General features: G+C 39.2%; 1 protein-coding gene and 1 pseudogene across 2 annotated transcripts; both read right to left on the bottom strand.

The window, feature by feature from the left end:
• Nucleotides 1-9,262: 9,262 nt before the first annotated feature.
• On the bottom strand, nt 9,263-12,736 carry LOC149197937 (uncharacterized). Its single transcript, XM_089408879.1, has 2 exons — nt 11,860-12,736; nt 9,263-11,631 (listed from the first exon to the last, which is right to left on the bottom strand). Exons 1-2 carry the CDS (start codon nt 12,734-12,736, stop codon nt 9,263-9,265), a joined length of 3,246 nt encoding a protein of 1,081 aa, XP_089265005.1.
• Nucleotides 12,737-23,064: 10,328 nt separating this feature from the next.
• LOC149197936 (UDP-glycosyltransferase 74E1-like) lies at nt 23,065-25,050 on the bottom strand (annotated as a pseudogene). Its single transcript, XR_016254244.1, has 2 exons — nt 24,269-25,050; nt 23,065-24,168 (listed from the first exon to the last, which is right to left on the bottom strand). The product of XR_016254244.1 is annotated as a UDP-glycosyltransferase 74E1-like (transcript).
• Between the last annotated feature and the right edge of the window lie 442 nt (nt 25,051-25,492).

Genomic DNA, 25,492 nt, shown 5'->3' with positions numbered 1-25,492 from the left:
CTCCCTTCCATTCACAAAGTCCTAGTAGTTATTCCAACTCTTTGGAAGGCCAAGGAGAGCGAGGCTCACCATATCATCATCGGCAGTAGTTATTGCCACACTACCAAGATCATCTCTGTAGGTGGTGATCTTGTTTAGATATGTGCAAATAGTATTGCCCTTCTCCATCTTGATTCTTTAAAGCTTATCCTTGAGTGCCAATTTCCTCTGGTTACTATTGTTCTAGTAGAGGTCCTTCAATGTCTTCCACATTGAAAATGGAGTATCCTTCCCATGGAGACTCGAGACAATATGGTCTCGAACTCCCTCAAGGATGATCCGTTTCACCTTCGCCACACACTTCTTCCACTCAACCAACTCTTGCGCATTAGTTGAAGCTGGCTTTGGGATTTCTTGATCCATAAATTCCTTTAAGCCATTGTCTTCTCATATAGCCACCATTCTATCTTTCCATGCTATGTAATTCAAGCTACCTTCCAAGGCATACTCGAGTCTCAAGCCATAGAACGCCACTGGCCAACCTTGAAGTATGACATGAATTCGATTTTCACCTGCAAATCGAACTTCAAACTTCGAATTCTATTCTTAGTATATTGTTCACAGCTCCAATTTCATGTAGAAGATTTCTACAAATCTAGCTCTAATACCATGTAGAAAATCTGATGGAGGGTAGAATACTATAACGTACTTCTACTATAAATTTGCGGAAGCTTAAAGATCGAGTTGAACAATATAACCAGAAGAAGAAGAATCAATCGCACAATACACATGAAAATACTTTAAGGAAAGCCTCAGCGAAAAACCCCACTCTATTGTATTATCATACAAGTGGAAATACATAGGAATTATACAAATCCTTAGCTCTCATAGCTAGCCAGCTCTTAGTACAATCCTCACAAATGCTCACAGGCAATCTTGGCTTCTCCCCATCCTTCCTCTCTGCCCTCTAAGCTCCTATTTCCTTTTGGTGTTCCTCTGGGATGATTCACCTTCAACCAAGTGGAAAACTTTGATCTCACACACTTCAAAACTGCGCAATCCTCAAGGATTAAATCCTTAACTGCATGCATGGGTTTTCTCTTTGAGAAAACACATGCAACTAATAGTACACTATCCTTGACATTTAACTCAACTGGGTCTTTCTCAGAATACACATGCATGAGTTTCTAATGAGGGAATCTTCATTTAAGTAGAGTAGCACTAGTTGAGTGCATGCATGCATCAACTGACTGTTAACTCACTTTTAGTTCCTCAAACAGTTTGGAACTAATTTAATTGGACTTAACTCAATAAACTGAGTTAGCTAATTACAACTCAAATATAACTCAATCTTAACTCCTTAATTTAAGGGATAACTCTTGCATGCCTTCAAAAAGACTTCTAAATTGAATTTCTCCAACTATTTAATTTAAAATGAATTAATTAATTATATCCAAGTAGCTGTTAAGACTAAATTTGATTTTAATGCACAATTTAATTCAAGGACAAATTAAATTAGAATATTCTTGTTGCCACATTTCAACACTCTAAAGTTTAGGACTTTAGGCTATATTATTCTGCTTGAGTTTAGAAATGGTTTTTTGTCAACGTTTTTTTCTTGGATTAGTTTATATGTATTATATGTAATATGCTAAGGCGTCCCATTTACGTACCCCAACTGCAATCCATCATAGTGCGAGTGGTTTTTTTATATGTGGTCGAGCTCATGATAGATCACGTATCCCACCGAGAGTCCATATTCCCCTCGTAGATCCTACCTTTGACACTAGTTAGAGTGTCAGAGGCAGTTTTATTGTCTTTTTTGATGACCATGCTACATCCAATGGACCTTCTTCACCCATTTTAGGTACACCTCCTACATTTTTAAATCATCTATGTGTTTATGTCTTGAAATTATCTTTAATTTTTAAATTGTCTTCAACTAATGTGTTTGAGTTTAATTCATATATTATTATGCTTCTAGTTTCTTAATTATATATATGTGAAATTATGTTTATGATTTATAGGTCCTTAGGAGATTGAAGCTAAGGATAAGAGTGCAACATCAATCCCTTCGTGGTATGATGCTACAACTTAGATCACATTAGAGGATGTTATGACCTGTAATATACATATCACAATAGAGATATAGAATATCTCGACCAATTCATCAACTCATATTGCATTGTCTTTGATGTTGGATAGCATGACTAGGTTGATCGAGACACACCGAAGGTCAGGCCCACATAGCCACATATTACAGTTCATACAGAAAGTTAGGAGGCATGAGGTTAGAGGCCTTGACTCTTGGGAGGTGGTGAAAGAGGCCACCAAGGAAATTGATGTTCTTGGGGAGTTGTTCGACATCCCTCCAGATCTCCCTGCTAGACATAAAGGTTTGATTCCACTGAAATATTTTAGTAACGTTCATGCAGCCCCTTTTGTGTATGATAGATTCATTGGAGCTTGGGGCAAGTTCCCCAACCATGACCAGGTCGACGTTTATTTTGCTAAGAATTTATATGCAGATTTTGTGTTACATATGAGGCCGGATTACGCTAATAAAAAATCTCATTATTATGGAATTAGCTTGGTACATACCTATGAGTGTGAGGGGGTGCGTAGGGACTCTAAGCATGTACCATCAGCTCTGAGATTATTGCCACTACCATATCAGAGCTTGGTATTACCAACATAGCTAGAGGAGTTGTCACATCTCAGTGGTGAGACGCGGAAGACTATTACAAAAATCATGCGGGCGTCATTGGCTAGTGTGCATGTTGCATTAGATGTAGAGATTAGGAGACCACCACCACTGCCTCATGACACACCAATTCCCTTATATGATGATGAATTTCCCACGATTTTACCCTTTGACCAGCTTTTGACACCTACATGTATGTATCATGTTGCATAATTATTTATATTAAAATTTATAGTTCATATTAGATTACATTTATATTAATAAGTTCATGATAACACATAGACACGTCCCAAATACATGGATGAGCTTATGAGGTCATCAGAGGGGGCAGTTGATAAGCCAAGCCATCCTCGACTAGACCATTCTTCCATGGATTCTCTTCCACCTCCAACTCCACCTTATATGTTAATTAATCTGGAGGAGAGTCAGTATGTACAACCAGATGGACCAATAGTTGACGTAAACTTTTTTATTCCTAATATTTCAACATTTTCTTCTTTTTTTTTAAGTTACAAAAACATGCTAATTAATTTGTAGACTAATTATAATTTTTCATTGTCATTGTGTCGTTGATGCCACTGTTATGTAGATACATTAGTCAGATATTGGGTTTAGAGGTATTGATGATGTGGGTCCATCAATGCAGACCCCAATCATAGAGTCACAAGCAGATGAACACCAAACCCAAATTCATGATCAGACCCCCATCCTATCTGACTTGCATTTGAACTCGACTAGGGTTAGTAAATTCATGTATATGTAATTAAAATTGTGGTTCAATATCATTTATTTCCATATTGTTTATTTTGTACAAATAATGATCTAATTAGTTTGAATTTGAATGTATTATATTGAAGTACCAACTTATGGACACTTACTTTGCACAACATAACTCACACAAGTGTTCTAGTGGTAATTAGAGTGTCATTGTTTGTATATTTTCAGGTTCATTTCATAGGGAATATTCACATGTGTGATATATACTTTGTATATTTCCATACATGGACAATTTATGGATGTACATCATGGACATTATTTTAGTTTATGGATGCTTATTATTTTAGTTTATGGATGTTCACGTGATATTTATAATTTGTATATATTTTCATATGGAGAGTTTATTATACATGTATTCACTATTTCAATTTATGGGTTTGTATTAATCATGTTTGCAGATGTTCATTAATTTTTGAATTTTATGGATTTGTTAAAATCATTTCACTAATTTAATAAATTTTCTATATACTATAACTTTAATTAGTAATATATATGTTCAATTTTGAATTTCAGTTTCATAGAATAAGAAAATAAGCACAATCTTAAGTTATGATGCAAGTCACATTGATACTTATAATGAAGTAAAATATATCACATATCAATTTAATATTGAACATGAAAATAATTCCATTCATGCTTCATATTGGCATGTAGAAAGTATATTTTAGTGCAATCAACATGTATGCTATTATAATTCAATTTTTAAAATAAATTATTTGAATTATAAAGTCATCCATATATATATATATATATATATATATATATATATATATATATATTGTGACCCACCCATATAACATTGCATGGACAAATTTTTTAAGTATTTCAATCAATTTCTTATCTCAAGGTTCAATTAAAAAACAAAAATATGATTTAAATAAGTTTTATTCAATTTTAATATTAAAAGATGTCATGTAAACAACAAATAGGTTTTGTTGAATGTTATTTATTTTGATATTATGGACAAGATCTTAGTCATAACATGATTGTTATAGGTGATCCAAATTGGATCCTCAAACCATTCCATGATTGTTAAAACTTAAGAATGAATGTCAGACATCAAGAAATCATACAGTGATCAGAAATAACCTTTGAATAATGGTAATTTGTAGCTAGCACGGAGCAACAAGGACCTTCGGTCAAAGCGTGCTGACCCTTGGCCCATGGGGACTATGCATGGCGGAAAAATGGCAGTTGGGAAGCTCAAACCCATAAACAGAGGTTGTTTCTAATACGCGATTAGCGCAAAACCCCTTGAGAAGGAAAATCCATGAGTGCTCAGTCACAAGGGAAACCAAAAAACTGTGGGAAAAGTGCTAAAACCAACAAGTAGGTCCTGCACTTCAAAACCAGCGGAATATCAGAGGCATTTGGCCAAGGACCCAGTGATTCCATACACCGAGTGACGCGTGTCTGGTGGGGAGAGAGAAAAATCGCTCACATCGCGGACTAACGGTCGAGCAACTCAACCACGCGATAAAAGCGATGACCGTAGGATCTGGAGGCCCCAGATCAAACTGCTGAGGTTCAACCCGATGGATGAACGGACCCGAGGGAGAAATAAGCTACGGCGCATAAAGATTTGAAGTCCGACATGACCGCTGAGCTGGCGAATGAATCATTTCATAAAATAACCGAAATAACGACCGTTCAAGGAAGAGTCAACGCTCAGTTCGTGAGGGGACAAGTGGCCAGCTCTCTGTGAAACTTTACACAGTGGCGATGACATAGAAGCAAGGAATTCTAGTGGACAAAGGCAGGCGATCTGAAGAGCTGGAAGAGGAAGTAAACAGTCAAGGGACAGATTGGCTTTAAGCCACGAATAGACAGAGAATAGAGAGGAGACATAGTAGAGAGTGAAGCAAGAAGCAGAGAACAGAGAAGTCAAGCTTACCTGCAGAGCTAAGGTAGCATCAAGCAGACATAACCAAGAAGGCTTGAGAGGTTCAAGCAATCCTTGTGAGGATATCGGTTGGGAAAGGAGTACCAGATTGGAGTCATCCCATTAAGACCAATTGAGGTCAAGACTTGGTAAGGGGGAGTCTGTGAACTCTAATGGCTTGGGGAATCCAAGTACCACCCTACTAAATATCATCTGTTACAAGAGACTCAAATTGAGCTCCTCATTGAAAAACTCTGCTTAAAGACACAATACAAAGAGGCCACCACTGAAAGCTGGACCAGGAGATGTAGCCCAGGAGGATTGGGTGAACTCCTTATTAAATTGTTGTGTTTTTGCATTTTCTTACTATATTTCTCCACTATTTTCCAATGCCTGTGTATTTCGTAATCTTATCGATCCATTGCTTAAAATAACATAAGCACACACCAACACATGAGTCTGTAATACCTACATTAATTAATTGAGATCATTCATAAGTGATTTTCAGATCAATAGGTCATTTTTTCACATTTGTTCAATATGCCTACAAATTGGATCAAACCAAATATGTGAACATGTTGTCATCTTCCCTACTTAAATCCCTAAGCATGAACTTTCCAAGAAGTTTCAGTTTTTGGGATTAACTGTTCAAAATCAATGTTTTTAGCCCAAGCACACCCTGCCCCTTTGGCCACCTACATTCAACGTTGGTTTCTCCCTTTTGCACCAGTGTTGGTAAGTGCTAGTTGCTCCTTGTTGGGGGCGCCTTGATTATAGAAATTCGGTAAAATTAAAAATATTTCTTAATCTTCCTCTTCCAAAAGCTTTCAGGGGTTGTTTTAACCATTTACCTTAGATAAGAAGCTCGAGTCCTATCTGATCCTACCTTGGAGACTTCACCCTTTATCCCTTGATTTTATCTTCCCATCATAAGTGGATCTCAAGCTCATTATGGTAAATCCTAAACTACCATTAGTCTCTTATAAATTTGCTACCATTGATAGCATCAAGTTTGGATTTTGGAGATTGATTATGCCCTTATTTTGTTGCCTTGAATCTAGAGGAGTCATCATCTTCATGAATTAGGGTGACATTGAGGTGTGCTTTCTAACAAGGAAGGAGAAGTCAACTTGGGGAGATATCTACATGATCAACTTCCATTATTGGTTGTAAAATATCTCCTATTTCTATTATACAAAGAGTATATTGTTTTCCTATATGTTTTTTTTTTTTTTTTTTTGTTAAGGTTAGGCATTCTTCATTCCACAAAACATCAAAATACAATTAAACTAGAGTTCGAGTGGCTGGCCTGCCCGAGGGAAACCGGACCGCCACCTTTTGGCCTGAAAGCCGGACCAAATTTAAAAATGTTTAACTCTTTCTTCCTATCATAACTGATGTTCTGCTTATTCAAAGCGAGGCTAACTACTGTAACAGAGAAAGGTACCTAGATATAGTTCAAATTCATCACAAAATAGTATAGAAAATAAACACACCACTAATCTTCATCCGACAGATTCACCGGGGCCGGCTTAGAGTCGTTGTCACCCGGCTTCAGGATCTTCTGCTCAATGGCCCATTTGAGCTCCAGCGTCAATTGCTCCATGTTTTTTAGCAGCAGATGGTTTCTGGAAACTTGAACTTGGACCGCCGCAAGTTCTTTCAAGAGAATGTTCTTTATGGAGGCTGATTCTTCCGTCAGTTGGCGTTTGAGGAGTTCTTCCGCTTGCTTGCGTTCTTCATCTTCCTCTTCGCGCACCGCTTGGTTAACCTCCATGGCCCTGCCAACCACATGCTTCATGATCCAGTAGAATTGTAACGTTCTATTGAATAACGAGTCCCTGCCTCTGGAAGTGCCTGGGTCGGAGATTATAGCCCAGTCCTCACGGGGGATCTCCTGGTTCGCACTTATTTCCCTCAGCTCGCATTCCCATTCATGGATGAGAGCGCGGACCTCAGGAGAAATACCAGTCATGTACCCATCAATCAGGTGAAGGAGTTTATCGAAGTCAGGCTTTCTGCCTCTTTTATTAGGTTGACTACTGGTGCCGGCTTCCTTCTTCTATTTAGGAGTGGTCCTTCTTGGAGCCATTTTCCCTCTGGTCCTACCTGTCACAGCAGAAAGCTGAGAGTCAGTGTAAGAGATATAGAGCCTAGTCGGGGTCTGGTCCATTTTGGCGACGAGCTTAGCATGGGAAGTCTCATGTGACATTAGAACAGGGCCATTATGTTCACGTTGGTAAAAGACCCGCCACCTTCTTACAAGAGTTCGGAGAACCCCCCAACCAACAGAGCAAAGAGACCAGACGGCCTTGGTCAGCGGAGGGGAGGAATAGAATTGGAGCCAACCACGGTAGAAAACCAGAGATAAGAGAATAACAGGGGTGCTAGGACCCTCCAGAAGCATGGCGAAGCCCGACGAAGCCCCCCAAACTGCCTGACTCTTGGAGCAGGACATAGCATTACCATAAATCAAATCTTCCCCATCCAGGGACTGGGAAAGGAGGAACCAGAAGGAGCCCGAGGGACCCTTAACTTCACAGCGACAGGGGGTCTGCTTACAGGGCCAAAGCATATCCAGCCAGACCAAAAGACCAGAAAAACAAGCATGCATGCCTGAGGGATGAGGACAGAAGGAAACATACCACCTTTTCTTGCTGAGGCCGACGAGGAGGGCTGGTCGCAGAGATGAGCAGGCGTCTTTCCGTTCTTTGTCATTCTTCTTGCTGAGTGGAATGAGCCTGCCATCTGTTTTCTCGAGTTTATTAACTCGATGTCGTGTCGAGCATGCCGCCACTTGGCTTATAGAAATTCCGGTCTTCGTTTGTCCAGTTATTTTTCCGTCACACCAACCGGTTTTTTCATCTCGGAAAGTGGTGTGGATTGTCCTTTCCACTTCATGCATCATCATTCCTTCCTCTGTTCGGCTGCTCTTGCTGTAGCCTAACTTGACTCCTGTTGCCACCTGTCGTCCTTCCCCTACTCATTATCTCGAGTTCCGGAGCTGGTTCTAGATTTTTCTTTAATGATGCCTCAGCTCGCATGTCCCCTCTGCTTGTTCGGCCATTCTGGCCATGCCCCGTCACCTGCCTGTCATGTGCCTACCTTACCCCTCTGCCTTTTCCCACGTAGGAGCTATCTGAGCCTTGCTGATGAAGATTATCTCCGCCTCCACTGTGTGCTGCCTGATCTTGGCCATTTGTTTTTCCCATGCTTTTCCCTCCTGCATCATCGATTAGAAGTTGCTGGAGTTGGTTTTTCTCCTCCTGATGCAAATGAGGTAGACCCTCGCTATCAATTTCCTTGCCTCGGTTCCGGCAGCCCCAATTCGCAAGCCAATATGCCAGCTTGTTACCTGCATGCCTGGTGTGGGTCGGGAGGAGATAGTCAATTTTTGGAATGAGCTTTCCAATTTCGCTTACCAGCCAAGCGGTTCTCCAGATTTTGCTGATTCTTTCCACTAGAATTTGCTTCTGGAGCTTCCTGACCATGTCAATTACCAGCTTTGAGTCCCCCTCGATTTGGAGTCATTTAAAGTTTGCCCGGAGAGCTATTTCCAGTCCTTGTTTTAGGGCGTGCAGCTCTACTTTGTTGTTCGAAGCTTCCCCACAGTCCATCGTGAAAGTTCTGAGAGTGTTTCCCTCTGTGTCTCTAAAGACTCTGCCAATGCCGACCTCGCCTGGGTTGTGCTTTGCAGCTCCGTCGAAGTTCAATTTTGTGAATCCATGTGGAGGGCATCTGTACTGGTTGCTTTCAGTCACCTCTTTGGCCTTATTGGCACGAGAATCCCCACAGTTTACCATACTCTGTCTGACCTCTAATTTTTCTAGGATGGTTTCTTCCGTATTCGAGACTTTCCAGTCTTCATCCTTCCAGCATTCCGAAAGGATTGTTTCCCGGAGGTTTCTGATGACTTGCTCCTAGATTGCTACGGTAGTTCTGGTTTCTGCTTTGAAAATGGCCCCATTCCGGGCTTTCCAGATATTCCAGAGGAGGAATCCAGTGGAGAGGAGCCAGGCACGGTTAACGACCGGGTTCAGGTAAGGCTTCTTTGGCCAATTGATGATTGTGCTTACGATATTTTGCTGGTTACGGTGCTGCCGCTCAAACAAATTGCGGTGGTTGTTCCACAGGGAGGAGCTGACGGAGCAGCGGTTCATCAAGTGCTCCATGGTTTCCTCTTGGGCGAGGCAAAGGGCGCAGCGGGACGGGCCTTGGCTACCTTTCCGCAGAATTTGGTCCCAGGTGAGCACTCTACCGTGTAGAACTGTCCAAATGAAGAAAGAAATTTTAGGCCAATGCTTAATTTCCCAGAGATTTTTCCATTGATTGTTTTCCGGATGAAGGTTGATGTTGTTATGAAGGTGGTAGGCTTCTGCTGTAGTGAAATTTCCTTGTATGCGTTTGCCCCACCTGAGAATGTCAGACCCCGTTTTCTTTGCTATTTTCCGAGAAGCCATCTCTGTATAGTAATCCTGCCATCTGTCGGTTTCTGGTGCTCCTGCCCAGTCTTCTTTAAATTTCCAATTTCTCCAGTATCCTGCCTCGTCAGGCTTCCAGAAGTTGCCTACAGTTGAAGCCCCTGCCTGGGTCGAAAAGGTAAGGATGACATGGAGGTTGTCTTTTTGAATGAGACGGTCTCTTTGCTGCCAGGATTCCTCCCAGAATCTGGCTTTGTCTCCTTCCCGGATTTCCCAGAAACTGTGCTCCCTTATCAGATCCTTGTTGCCTCTAGCCAGGTTCCATATTGCAGAACCTCTGGTCTCTGTCGTGCTTCTCAGTTTGTCTTCAATTTCCCCTGTCTCGTCGTATTTTCTTTCCCAAAGTATCTTCCACAGGTCAGGGCCCCCCTGAAGCCACCGCCACCAGAGCTTCGCGCCCATTACTTGATTGAGGACGAAGGGGTCGTGAAGTCCAAGACCGCCATCTTTAGGGTGCCGGCAGAGCCACTCCCATGAGATAAGGGCCCACTTTCTAGTTTTGCTAGTCCCTTGCCAGAGGAAATTTTTGAACAGGGAGACCAGCTTTTGGCTCGCAGCCTTAGGAATTGCTTGGCATGAGAGCTGGTAGTTTGGGATGGCCTGCAAAATAGATTTCAATAAGGTTACCCGACTTGGGGCATTTAGTGAGCGGTGGGTCCAGTTCTCCATTCTATTGCGGATTTTCTTGATTAGCAGATTCCAGTTGGTCGACCAGAATTGGTGCTCATTTAGCATGATTCCCAGGTATTTGGAGGGGAAGGATCCTCTGTTGAAGCCTAGAGTATGAGCCAGGAACCTTTGGACTGCCAAGGAGGTGTTGAAGAAGAACACTTCCGATTTATCTTTATTTATTTCCATCCCGGAGGCTCTGCTAAATTGAGATAGGGATTTGATAATTCTTTGGGCCTCCTTTAGGGTGGCCTGACCGTAAAGCATTACGTCATCCACAAACTGCTGGTGGGAGACCGGAATATCTTCTCCGCAGATGCGGAGGCCTTTTATCTGTTCTTTGGAAACCTGAGCCTTAACCAGTCTGCCTAGGCCGTCTGCAGCCAGGATGAAGAGGAAAGGAGACAGGGGGTCTCCCTGCCTTAGCCCACGGGAAGGAGTGAAAGCTTCAGAGGGGGAGCCGTTTAGGAGAATTGACAGGACGGGGGAGCTAACCATAGACAGGATCCATTTTATCCATCGTTGATCAAATCCATAGGCTTTTAGGATACCTTCCAGATAGGTCCAGCTAAGCCTATCAAACGCCTTGGCCAGATCCAGTTTGATAAGCATGCCTGGGGCTCGGGAGCTTTTCAGGGAATGGATCACTTCCTGGGCGACTATAATGCCATCGGTGATCTGCCTTCCTTGGACAAAGCCAGTTTGCTCTGGGGCAATGAGATCCGGCAGGATAGGCTTAAGCCTGTTGACAATGATAGTTGCAAGGATTTTGTAAACCACATTACATAGGGAGATGGGCCTAAAACCCTGTGGTTCATCTGAGCAGCCAGACTTTGGAATTAACGCCAGGAAGGTGGCGTTCAAACCTTGGTGCATGCGTTTGGAGCATCTGGATTCCTCCACTAGATCAAGTAGATCATTTCCTATGAAGCTCCAAGTGGCCTGATAAAATTCAATGGTGAATCCATCAGGTCCTGGGGCCTTATTTTTAGCCATTTTGTTTATTGCTTCCTCCAGTTCATCCTTGGAGATTATCCGAAGAAGGGCCAGGTTTTGATCTCTAGAGACTTTCTTGGGAATATGGTGGCTGATTTTGTCGATGTCCTCGGCTCTGTTGATATTAGGTTCAGAGAGAATACCTTTGAAATGCTCCACCAAAAGATGTTCAATTTCATCTTGCTGAGTCACTCTGTTTCCTTCCTTGTCCTTCAAGGAGAATATTTTGTTGTGTTGGCGGTGATTTATCATGGCTTTGTGGAAGAATTTGGAGTTTTTGTCGCCTTCTTTGAGCCATTGGATTCGGGATTTTTGTTTCCATGGGATTTCCTCCTGTTTTCTCCTTTCCTCTAATTGGGTGATTACTCTACCTTCCTCCTCTGCCAGAGCCTGACTTCGGCCGTCCAAGATGATTTGCTGTTGGATTCTTTCCATTCTGGCTTGGAGTTTGCCCTGCTCCTGCTGGATATTGCCAAATTCTTCCTTGTTCCACTTTTTAATTTTGCTTTTAATTTCTTTGAGCCTTTGTTGAAATGAGCGCATTTTGCTGAGGCCCTCCTTTCCACTTTTGTTGTCCTGCCACCAGCCTCTTACTTTGTCTAGGAAGTCAGGGGCTCGGAGCCAAAAGGACTCGAACCGGAAGGGTCTCCTTTTGCTCTGATTATTTAAGGCTATTTCCAGCTTTATTGGCCAGTGATCCGACCCTGCTGAGGGTAGGATAGAGGCTTCATAGAAGATATCCAGCTCAATTATGTGTTCTGAGATGAGGAATCTGTCCAGTCTTGAAGCAATCTGTTTGGAACCACCTCTTCTGTTGTTCCATGTGTATTTTCCGTTGATGGTTGGGATATCCACTACTCTTAATTTTGTCTGCACTTCTCTGAATCTTTCCATTTCTGTGTCTTCCCTGCTTATTCCACCTTTTTTCTCTTCTCGAGAAGCAATTAAGTTGAAGTCTCCAGCCAGGATCCATCTCTGTTCCTGGTGTAAACTTCGGAGCTTAGTCAGCTGAGTGAGGAACAGGTCTCTGTCTGCACGGGTGTGGGGCCCATAGACAGCTGAGATTGCAACCCATTCACTTTGTCCTATTAGTCTGAATCGCCCAGTGAGGATTCTTGGCATTCCTATCCACCAGTCAGCGAGGACTTCAGCTGGGTTCCAGAGGATAGCTATTCCTCCTGCACTGCCTTTGGGGTCTATAGTGACATGTTCGTATCTTGGTTTTATTTTATTTAGGATTTCCTCCATTTTCTGTCCTGGGATTTTGGTTTCTTGGAGAAGCATGATCTGAGGTTTGTCTTGTTTGAGTCAAGCTGCCAGATATCTCTGTTTTCCTTTACTATTTAAGCCTCTGATATTCCATGAGGTCAAAATCATTGATTAACTTGAGAGAGGGTTTAGAACACCGCTAAAAGCGGAACTACTTTTCCGGTGTTTAAGGTTTCTCCCATGAGTTGTATGGTTTCCTTGATGTTTCTTCTTCCTCTTTTTTCTCCCCCTTTATTTTGACCAGTCTGATCTAATCTGGTTTCTTTTTGAGTCTCTTGGTTTTCTGCTGATGGGGCTTTGCCTTTTTCTAATTTGGTTTTGTATTGTTGGAAGGTTTCAGTATACAGCTTCTTTTGATCTTCGGGGATAAACCTCTCATCCAGGTTCTTCCATTCATGCAACAGATTTTCCAACACTTCCTCTTCCTGGCTTAGGTCCTCCCTACTGGACTCCTGGTCTGTCTCCATCTGATCCGTTTGTTCCTCTGTTTCCTTCTCCTGTTCTTGTGTCTCACTCGGGGCCTTTCTTTTAGCTAGGATCCTTTCACTAGTTTCACTGCAGTCTGAGCCTTTATCCTCCTGATGTTCCATGTGCTGATCTTCCTCATCCTCTTCTACCTGCAGTATAGCGAAACTGTTTGGTTTCGCTGTGTCAGGTTGTTTGCCTTTCCTATCTTTCTGGGGGGGTTCCTTGTTGGCTTTCTTTTTGTTTCTCACCTCTTGGAATTCCTCCTGATCCGACTCTCTCTTGTTTCTTTGGGGCCCTCTGATTTCTTCTTCCTCCCGGGTTATTGGGCATTCCTTTGCTAGATGGCCATGGGTATGGCATCTACGACACCTAAACGGAATATGTTCATAGTCTATGCTTTGCTGCCAGATCTCTTCGTGGTATTCAAGCTCTATAGTGTCGGGGATGGGGTTTGCTAGGTTCATGTAGACACAAATCCTGGCATATGAGGTGTATCTACCTTTCTTTGTAGTATCTGCTATCTTCACGAAGCTTCCTATTGAGTTGCCTATTCCTTCTAGGATATCCGGGTCCCAGAAGTCTGTGGGGAGCCCAAATAGACGGACCCAGACAGGAGTAGCCAGAAAGGTTTCTTTGTCTGGGTTATAACAGTCTTCCCAGAAGCGCAAGAACAGACTGGCATTATTATAAAAATATGGGCCATTATCAAAAACCCGTTCTCTATCTTTCAGGTTAAAGAAGATTACCGTAAAGAAACCTTTCACTCCTAGCTTGAGCTCGATGTGGCCTTGAGGTTGCCATTTTTGCTGTATCCACTTGGTGAGGTCCCTTTCCGACGGCCAGACTTCGAAAAACTTGCAGATAAAGGCATGGTCCCTCATGTAACTTCAGAACTTTTCCAGCTTGTTCGCTAGGATCACATATCTGGGTTTCTCTGTTGTACATGGCAGGCACTTTCCTCTGCGGCCTGATTGCCAGGCCGCTCCTAGCACCGGTCCTGTGCTCTTCCGTTCCTCTGACTCCTGGTTGCTTTGTCTGTCTCCTGCCGCCACTTCTCGGTAGGAGGGGATCTCTCCCCTCCTGACATTTTCTGTCATTCCTTTTCTGCTTTGGCCGCTGACAGTTCTGCTGGACTAGACTGCGTCGGTTGTCCACACTTTCGTCCCGACTTCCTTAGGTTTTCACCGCTTTGCCGCCATTAGGGTTTGAGTTGCAGAGCTCTCTCCGGATTTCTCACCTTTTAGATGTGTGATCTGTTTTCCTGTATGTTTTGTGTTACATTTACATTCATGTATTTCAATTCCTTATTGATTCATTGAATAGAGTAATTTAATTATGCTATGTAGACGTTGTGGATCCTTGGTTTGTTTTAGTTGCATGTGCAGATCCTAATTATAGTAATCAGAGTAACAATTGGAGCTTACAAGCAAGGAGGAAAGTAAATCTTGTGATGGATTCGAATTAGGATTCTTTCCCATTCTTTAATTTCTCTAAGGAAAATTCTATATTATTTTCCTTTTGTTGTTCTAGACCAGTCCACTAGGTCTAGGGAAATTACCTTTGTCCGCAATCACAAATTCCACGTAACTATGATATAGTTCATTTGTATTAAAATTTAATACATAGTTCAAACAACATTTCTATAAATGTATATAATGTTATCAACTTTTGTAAGTTTTCAAGTAGTTATCCAAGTATTTCAATCAATTTCTTATGATGGAAATTTAAGTTTTATTCATTTTTTAAAAACTCAAATATGATTGAAATAAGTTACATATTCAATTTTAAAAGATGTGGAGATGTAAAAGTTACAAATACAAGTTTTATTCGATTTTATTTTGTTTGAGGTTATCTACAAAAGCTTAGTCATAATGCACATCGTCAATATTTTTTTTTTCTTACACTGAAATCAATGCACAATGTTAAACTAATTATGTTGAAATTAATGTACAATATATATCTAGTTACATCATTTATCAGAATTCAACGTCTTCGTTGAAATCAATGCATCTAATGCAAGCAATCAAATAGGATGAAAAATGAATATCTACATTAAAATCAATGCATCTAATGCAAACAATAAAATAGGATTAGAAATCAACATCTACACCAAAATCAATGCATCTAATGCTGCAAGTGATCAAATAGGATTAGAAATAAACATATACACTGAAACCAATGCATCTAATGCTAGAAATAAAATAGGCTTAGGAATAAACATCTAAAAAAAAATCAATGCATCTAATGCAATCTCAATAAAAAATATTATAAATTAACATATTTAATGAAATAAATGCATCTAATGCAGCAATGAAATAGAATTAGAAATCAACATCTACACAGAAATCAATGCATCTAATTTGCAATGAATCAAATAAGATTAGAAATCAGCATTTATACATTGAAATCAATGCATCTAGTGCAAGAAATTTCTTCCCTTTCTCTCCCCATCCATCTATATCGATATCTCCCTCCATCTCTCCTTCTTTGTCTCTCTACTCACCTCCCCAGAAACACACGCTCTTTATCTTCATATATATGTATTTCTCCCTCCCTCCCTCTATCTCTCTCTTCTTCCCTCTCTCCCCCTTCCACATATGTATATATATATATATATATATATATATATATATATATATATATATATATATATATATATATATATATATCCCTTTGTCTCTCCTTCTTCATCTCTCTATATTACTCTACAAACATACTCATTGTTGCTACATATCTATCTATATCTCCCTCCCTCTTTGTCTCCTCTCCCTCTCTCTCGCGTCCCCTTCTCTTCCTCTATCTTCCCTTCTATCTATCTTCTCTCCTACTCTCCTCTCTCCCTCTCTTCCTCTCCATCTCCATTTCCACTCCCTCCCTCTCTCTCTCCCCCTATAACTCCATCTCTCTCTCCCTCCCTCTCAAGTACCCTCTCTCTTCCTTTCTCTCCCACGTCCCTCTGTCTCTCCCCCACCTCACTCACTCTCTCCCTCTCTCGAGCTTTGTCCTGCAATTCTGTTGACTATCTCCCTCCCTTTCCCATTCTCTCTCCCCCTTCTCTTAATCCCTCCTTCTTTTTCTTTTAATATCACCCCCAACATATGCATTCTCTCTCAATTTCACCCTTGTCACTCCGGGCCTCCCTCTGTCTCTCTCCACCTTTCTCTCTCTATATGTCTTAAACTTCTTCCTTCCTTATATTTTCCTCCAAATCCATATTTTGAGCTCCATCTCTTTCTCGGAGTCTCTCTCCTCCTCTCCCTCTTTGAATATTTGTGTCCCCCTCTCTCTCTTACCATTCTCTCTCACTCACTCTCACTCTATATTTCAAAAAATTTAAAATACTTTGACAATTCAAATATTATGTTTAAATATTTTTATTTTTATTTTTATCTCATACAAAAACTTAATTTTTTTATATAAAAAATGCAAGATTACAAATGTGTGTTGTACATTCACCTGGAAGGAAAATGATAATTTTCCATGGAAATATTATCTAAAATTTTCCAAAATATTAATGTTTCAACTACCTCCAAGATACGTAGAGTGCTTTATGTCTTCCAATTGAAATTGTTTTAATTTAATAATAATAGTATTCTTTTAATATTAATATGAAATTTAATAAGGTTTTTACATGAAATTATAACAAAAATTCTAATAAAATTTGGAATTTTAAAATGAGGTAAAAGTTTAATTTTAGATCATTCAAAAAAAAATTATAGAGGCTCGTTCGAGCCCCCGTTAACCATGTATATGGATCGGTCGAGGGTTTACAAATCCCTTGATCGAGCTATTTGAATTTGAAATTTAGGCACTCGATCGAGCCTCTTAAAATCAACAATTTCAGCACCACTTCTGCAAAAATTCCTGCAAGTCCATTTTGTACCCTAGTGAACTTAGGGATAAATTTTCCTTAGGTGGCGAAGTTGATCACGCTTGATTCATGAAGGAATCCTCTATCCATTGACATAAGATTTTGACATTTTCAAAATCATATGATATTTTTCATCTAATTTCTTTTAAACATGTTGTTTGAAATTTTTTAAAATTATTTTAAAGAGGTTGAATAAAAAATCAATATCATAAAATATAAAAACAAAAAAATTCAAAAATACCACTATTTTAGTTTACGAGTCCTCTTCAAAAGGGTACTTTTGGTTTTTAAATTTATTTAAATAGTTGAAAAAAATCTTACGTGAACACATGTGTCTGCAAAATGAGATTGAAATATTACTTTGCCAACTTCAAAAAATAATAAAAAATATATACTTTTACCAAATATATATATATATATATATATATATATATATATATATATATATATATATATATATATATATATATATATATATATGAAGAACTTAGCTCTCTCAATGTAGATCATGATCATATATATATTTTTTTAAATTACACATATTAGAGTAAGTTTTGCTACGTGAAGACACACATGCCTCTTATGATGTGTGAAAATTTGGAAGGACAAGGATTTCATTTAATGGAAATTTGACATATTATACGAAACTAAATATTTTTGCAAAACATATCAATAGGACAATAATATAATTGTCCACAATATGTATTTTTACTCAGAATCAAAATTCGCAGTGCTTATATGAAATTTGAGGGCTTCAATTCGATAAGAGGAAAAAATTGAAATTTCATCGCCATAATTGGCCCAAAGGTGTAACCCATGTTCATGCTTTCACCCATGTTTTAATTTCTCACTTTAAATTTTGTGTTTGATATATGTTTTATCTTTTCTTCGAAATTTTTCCCTTATACATTTCATATACTCCTTATTGTAGACCTCAAATTGAATTCTCCATTTTGTATTGTGACTCTGTTTTGTATTATTGATGGCACTTATGATTACTTTGGTAGTTTCTTCTACTCACTGGATGAAGTAGTGAATAAAACATTGTCACAAGAATTATCTATCCATACAGTTGGATGAGACCCTATGACCTATATTTTTACTATTGAAGTTGTAGTAGATCTCGATTATAAGGTTAGATTTGTTTTGTCAAAATTTCTAAAAGTTTATTTTTCCATTAGGAAAAAACTAAAATTTATGTTATTTAATTTTTTATGTAGATTACTTGATTTGCACCAAGGAAGCTTCTTTATTAATATACAACCCTCTCTAATTTTGAACATAATATTTGTTACATAATTTACAAAAGTGCTCATAACATATATTCCTACAATTCAACTCAAAGTAGCACCAAATCTTGGATGCCTATCTCTTTTTCCAATCACTTATGCAAGTAGGCAGTTTAGAGAAAGATAATTAGGAAATAAGTAAGATAATTATACAAAAACTATGTTTGCACTTCCTAAGTTTATTCAAATAGATTTATTGATATATGGTATAAATAAGGAAAGTGAATGCTAGGTTTCATTTACACAATAGTTTTTTATACTTCAAAATATCAAATGATTCTCCTCTACCTCCATTTTTACATGAAAACTTATGAGAGAAGAAGGTTGGGTGAATCTAACAACCAAGAGAGCACCAATTATTAGTAACCCTAGATTAAGGGCAATGATACCCTTAAGAGTTCATGTGTTGTGGCGTGAGATGTCATTATTTACCCTTTAGGGCATAAGGCCCAAGTTTTCTCCATTAGCCATGCCACGAATCCCAAAACCATACCTACTATTGAAAATCATCTAGTTTGATTAATCTACCCACTTAGAGTTGAATAAAACCCTCGATAGACCATGTGGTGTGGTCCAAGGTGTCATTAAGGGATGTGAATGACTATAATATTCTTTTAAGTCCTAAATCTTGGTTTGCTCCCCCAATCATGTATAAGGAATAAGGACCCCATGTCTAGTGCTCAAAACTTCTTAATGTCACTAATATCCCCACTTGTTGGACAACCACACCCTAAAGATCTCTCATGTGGTGGTTTAAGGAACATTTATTGACCCTAGGTATCTAGAGGCTTCATTTAGGGGCGAAGGCCTTTGTTTCCTCCCTCTACTATTTTTAGGGGCCAAAACCCATACCCAATGCCAAAAGCCTCCTAATTCTGCGCATATAAAAATTACAATGTTAAGTATCCCTTCAAGAGGTGCATATATGGTGGTTTGATGCATCATTCTTAGCCATGGATGTATTGAAGTTTTCTTTATTAGCTAAAACTTTAGTATCCGGGATCTCAAACCCACCCAAAGTGACTAAAACCAAATAATACTTTTGATATCCACACAAAAGGATAAGAATTCCCTTACGAAGCCACATGTGGTAGTTTAAGGTGTCATGTGGTGATTTTAGGAGTCATTGTTGGACTTGGATGCTTATAAGCTTCATTTAAGGCCTAAGGTAGAGGTTTCCTCTCTCAACCATGTCTAATGCCTTGTGCCCTAAATTTAGTGATGAAAACTCCTAATGGAAATGATATCTAATAAATAATTCTATATGAATTTACTAAATAGTTATAAAAAAATCCAATTAATTAACTAAATTTCAATTAAAAGTGATTTTATAATCACCTTTGTAATCTCAATAAGTTAAAAATTTAGTGCCCCCACTATGGGTGTCAATTCAAGCAACAAATTGCAACAATATTGTAGACAAATGATCTCTCTGGCCACCTGGCCTCTTCCACACTCTTGGATATGTACTGGAGAAAATCGTTATATCCTTACATGCATGGAAATCTAATGAGTCTTAGGTAGAAGTACACATATTCTTATTAGGTTTGTTGTATATTAGTTACTGATAATCATCATGAGGTGTTTCTATTCTCATTCATAGAAGAGGGTGGTATAATGAGCTGGTGGTGACACTTTCCTTTGGACTTGCCTTGACTCTCAACTAGTAGCTCTGCCCTCCCTCAATTGCAATTAGATTTTCTCATTCATGGTATTCATGCCTATGGTTTTTATGGTCGTTATGCACCCGATGGTTGGCCCAACTCTTGGTGCTTACGGGTTCACAAGACGCTATAGGCTTGGTTTTTCCCTGCATTTCATGTTGTGCCCTCATTTCCCTTCTACATTTGTATGGTATTTTTGTGGTTACAAATGGCCAACTCGACTAATTGTGATGGCTCGACTCTCCCACAAAGTCTTATGCCTCTTCTCTATTCGTCAATTGCCATAGTCAAGGGTCATACTCAATTTCGTCTCTTGTTGGTCATCCATGGTGCAAGTTTTATGGGAATTTGATATGTTGTTTGGTCTATGATACTTCTCTAGTGTCCCTCTCCACAAAGAAATAGAGATGATGGGTTTTGTTAGTAATTTTGTAGCTCAATTTGTGTGTTGGTGCACATACATGGGAAGCTAGGTCTCAATAGGCCATGGCTTGTGAATGCCAAGTCTTCCTAGCCTAGCACATTTCCTCCGAGACATCGGTTAGCAAGTTCATGAAGGGTGGAAACCATGGCTCAATGTGACTACAAGTTTGAGACTCTCAGCTCGTGGCTCCAAGCGAATCTTAGCTTGTAGAATTTGTAGCCTCAAAAGGTTTTGCAAGCTAAGAATTGTTACTAGTTAGTCTCTTTTCCTTTTAGAAGATAGCAACATTTAGTTTTTGTTTTTATAACTGGTTACAACGAGGCCTTAACGCCTCTAATTTCTTGGGGCTCCTTGTAAATTTTGGATTTCTTTTTTGTTTTTCTGATGCACTAATTAAGAAAAGTCATTGTAATTTGAAGATACTTCATTTGTGCTAAAGCGATAGTTTCCCATTGGGCAGACTAGTAGCACAAAGAACTCTCTTTTGTAATGCCTCATTTAATTAATGGAAAGCCAAACTTCAAAAAAAAAAACAATTAGTGTATTTAATTACTTTTCAATAATAATTTTGAAATGAGCATTTTTCTTTTTCACTCTAAAAAAAAATCATAATTTCATTATTTCCTTGAAGAAATTACAAAATTATATTCTTTATATCATTTTCTTCTTTTATGTTGCTAATTGTTGTTGGGGTATTAATATGGGTTTATAAATTTAGTCCCTCTTACATTTATTTGTCAATCCAGGGTGCATCTGGTAATTTCAAGTTTATCGTGCAAGGCCTATGCAGGCCACATGTTCCCTACCCAGTATTGAGCAATTACAAAATACAAGGTCGTTGGCCCAAAAGAGTTCTAAAGCAATCCAACATAAATTAACAAACCAAATAACATCAACTCTGAGTAACAACAATTCAGAGTAACAACAATAACGAGTAACAACAATTCAGAGTAAAAACAATTAGGATTAACAACAATCAATCATGAGTAACAACAATTCATATTAACAACAAGGAAATAAACAACAATCATAAAATATTAATGATACTAGTAAAAGACATACCTAAACCACACGAGCTATATCAAAAAACACTTGATCGAAAGAGTGTGCCCAACTCTCTGGTGGTTAAGAATTAGAGATCACGTAGAGTTACAATACACTAAAATTCACATTAATTCATAAATGGAATTATAGAATGAAGTTCTGTTGTTACACGCAAAAGGAAAGCCTTCAATATCAGATCTACTCCATATGTGTTATCTCCCTTTTATCTCATATTTGTGTCTTTTAAATACACAAACAACAAAAGGAAATTTACAACAAACTGATTACAAAATGATTTCCCATACAATTTAGATTGATTACAAAATCTCAATAAGCAAGATGAGATCTAAGAGATCTTTCCATCATGATTCATTTGGAACAAGTCGAATCTGGAGTGTCTAGAGTCTTCTACTACTTTCCAAACATTATACCCAAGAATTTTCCAACAAGATTAGTAGTAGTTAGTGGTAAAGCCACCAACTGGGGACTTGCATTTAGGAATTTCCATAATAGCTTCTTCCACTTCTTGCATGATGATTTCCTTTAAAAGGAGATCATTTTATTCCCTTGTTACAAGTTTCAGAATGAGCTCTGTTATTTGCTCGACAGTATGCCTTGAGTGTGGCTTGGAAATGATTCATGAGTTCTTGGGCTATTACATCATGGATTTCTACTTTTTGGTGATTAGGTACTTTGATGCTTGATATTTTACTACTTTTCCTATGGTTGATCATGGATTTGTGGAAGAATTCAGTTTTTTTCTTCCTAAGCCATTGTACTTGGGATTTTTGTCTCCATAGGATTTCTTCATACTTCAATATTTCGTCTATGTGGAGGTGAGTGACTATTGTTTAATGTTCAAATTCCTCATATATGCTATTTGATGTTATTGCTTGTTAGATGGTGGCTATCTCTTGCTCTAACTTAAGTTATTTTTTTTAACATTACCAAAATCTTCAATATTCTAGTTCTTGATTTTCATTTTGAGATATTTTAGCACCTCTGGGAGTTACATAAGTTTTCTCAAACATTTTATGCTAATTGTCTTTAAAGTAAGTCAAGAAATGAAATTGCTCCAACTTTTATTAAATCAAGTACATCAAGAAAATAATTTCCACTCATAAAATAGATATCCTTTTTATATTAAAAATATGACTTTAAGAGAAAAATTATTTATTCATGTCAAGTGACTATAATTTAATAAAAAATTAAAAATAATAATAATTTTTATTTACCAAACAAAAATATATCCCTAAATAAATAAATAAATAAACTAAATTAAATTATTGACAAACTAAATGTTTATATAAATTTAAAAATGACTTTTTTTAATAATACAAAAAAAATAATATTTAAATTGAATATTTACCCAACAAATTTATGTGACTTACATTGGAAATCCTCATAATTAAACACATGTGAATGTAAGGAAGAAAAATTTAACACCATTCTATTGTAGCTGCTAATTTCACATACATCATTTCCTATCAAATTAATAAACGTTACCATCAATTTAACATCACTGCATAAAATATAAGCAAAATTTGTAGTGCCAAAGATGAGTTTTATTGTAGTGTTGATGTTCTGAGATTGAGCGGGCACCTATTTTGATGGAAAGTTCAACATGAAACCTGACTTCAACCCACCATTCATCCGGGCAGCATTCATAGTTTATTAACATTCCCATCACATCACAAGATGTGAACGAGACATGGACAATGCCTTGGCAGCCATCTCCGCCACAAATTCATCCATATTTTTGTCTGAAGACCCGCCTTCCACCATTGCCTCACTGGCTAATCTACTGCACCGTGAAGCGTTCGTCCGAAGCGCGATGCCGTGCTCACTTTCCATGATCGTCCTGATACCTTTCTCCACTTCGTCCCTCCCTACCACTCCATCTGCTGATCGTTTACTCAATCTCAATCCTGTCTTCCATTTTTCGGCAATGAATAGAGAATTGGTCGGCTGATCGCTCCACTGAGGAACCGCCAACATAGGAACTCCCAAGCTGAGGCCTTCCAGCGTCGAATTCCATCCACAGTGCGTCATAAATGCACCCACAGATGCATGAGAAAGCACTTCCAGCTGTGGACACCATGGAACGACGAGTCCCTGTTCCGAGCTTTGGTTCTCGAAACCCTCCCGCAAGTTTTCGCTGTCACTGTGGATCTCCGATTTTGAAGAGGCTGGACGAATAACCCATAAAAAGGAATATCCACTGGCCTTCAGCCCAAGAGCTATCTCATGATTTTGTTCTTTCGAAAGAACCGCAAGGCTTCCGAAGGAAACGTACACAACGCTCGCGGGTTGCTTAGTATTCAGCCAATCCATGCAGTTTACCGTTTTCCACATATCTGCAACGGAGTCTGTGTCCCGGGGATTCCGTCCGTCCAAGAAAGCAGAGGGTATGAGAGGACCGACAGTGCGAATGGGAGCTATCGATTTCATTGAATTTATTTCTTCCGACTCGAGTTCGTTAAACGAATTTCCAAGAACCCACGTTGCCTCTTGGAGAGACATGAATTGATCAGCTAGGACTTGCAGGGAGTAGAGATTTCAAGGTTGCAGAAAGGATGGCAGATCAGAGACACTCAGCGGTGGAAGTCCTATGTCACTCGCTGTCTTTTCCGTTTCGTTCAATGGGATAGCTGAAAACAAGAAGAACATTATGTTAGAATTAGAAATAATGACAACGCGATGAAAATATATATATAGGCTTGGATGCAGTTTTTGTAATGTAAAATATACCCAGTTTTCCATGGAAAAAATGGTGATATATTGAATAAACTGCACAAGATTGCGTCCAGAAAAAAGCCCAAGGAATATTAAACTTCTTTGCAACTTCCGGAACCCAGCCAAGAAAGGGGTCTTGAACGATGCAAGAAATGTGGGTGCCTTGAGCGTTGAGCCTCTCTATCAGATTTCCTAACGTCACTCCTCCTATGTTGTACAACATTTTCCACAAAATCGATAGGTCCTCCCTCTCGGAATCTGTGGTCAATCCGTCTGGGATTGTCTCGAACCCAACTTCCTCGGACCTCTTTGAGCCTCCGGATGCTGCGCCTTGTGCTTGTAACATCCACCTACGGTTTGCCTCCGTTGTCACAAAGGTGACCCCGACATTTTTAGAGGCGAGATGTTTGGCAAACTGCAGCATTGGATTGATATGACCCTGCGCTGGAAAGGGCACCACCATAACTTGAAGCTGTCCGTACTGTATCCCCTCTGAAGAACCCATTCTCTTACAGAAAATTTACTACACAAAGTCACCAAATATCCAAAGACTCCGTTTGTTGCAGGCTCTGGACTCTTCTCACTACGCTTGCCCCTTGCTTCTCGTGTGGAGGTGATTTATTTACAAGCTCCTCCATTCTAAGAATATATATTCTGTGTCTCCCACAGAAAACCAATCCTTCATAATCTATTTAAGAGTGTCGTCGGGGTCTGGCCTGCCGGCCTGCTGTCAGCGAGGCCCGCGCCGCTGTGGTCTGAACTTCAAGTCGCCAGACTCTTATCTTATCTTTCCAGTTGTCAACCTGGCCCGCAGTGCGCACCGCTGTGGTCCGAAGCCCCTGAGCTTAAATCGATTGTTGATTCCTCGGATAGAACCGGATGGACATGCGTGCGGTCAAAAATTGAGTGTGCCCCGAATATTCAGGGACTGGAAGTCGACTCGGACGTATTTTTGTTTATTGGAAGTACGGTGATAAAGAGTTTTGAGACGGTAAGAGTGATAGGTAAAAGGAAAATAAACTATTGAGTGCCGTATATCCTATGGTTTACAAATAACCCTGGTGTCATATCGGAAGTGCCGTATATCCTATGGTTTACAAATAACCCTGGTGTCATATCGGATGTTCCGCAAATAACCCTTCTATAATTAATAAAAGTTTAGCTGTAGAATGACGGGCATGAAAAACATGTACTTGTTATCCAATTTTCACTTGATAGGTTTGAAATTCCAAACTAAGG

Source organism: Pinus tabuliformis, chromosome 2_2, assembly GCF_031772625.1.
Source record: "Pinus tabuliformis cultivar Carrire ecotype Pingquan chromosome 2_2, CPIR1, whole genome shotgun sequence".
NCBI lineage: Eukaryota > Viridiplantae > Streptophyta > Pinopsida > Pinales > Pinaceae > Pinus > Pinus tabuliformis.
This window is presented reverse-complemented; position numbering and strand designations above follow the sequence as displayed.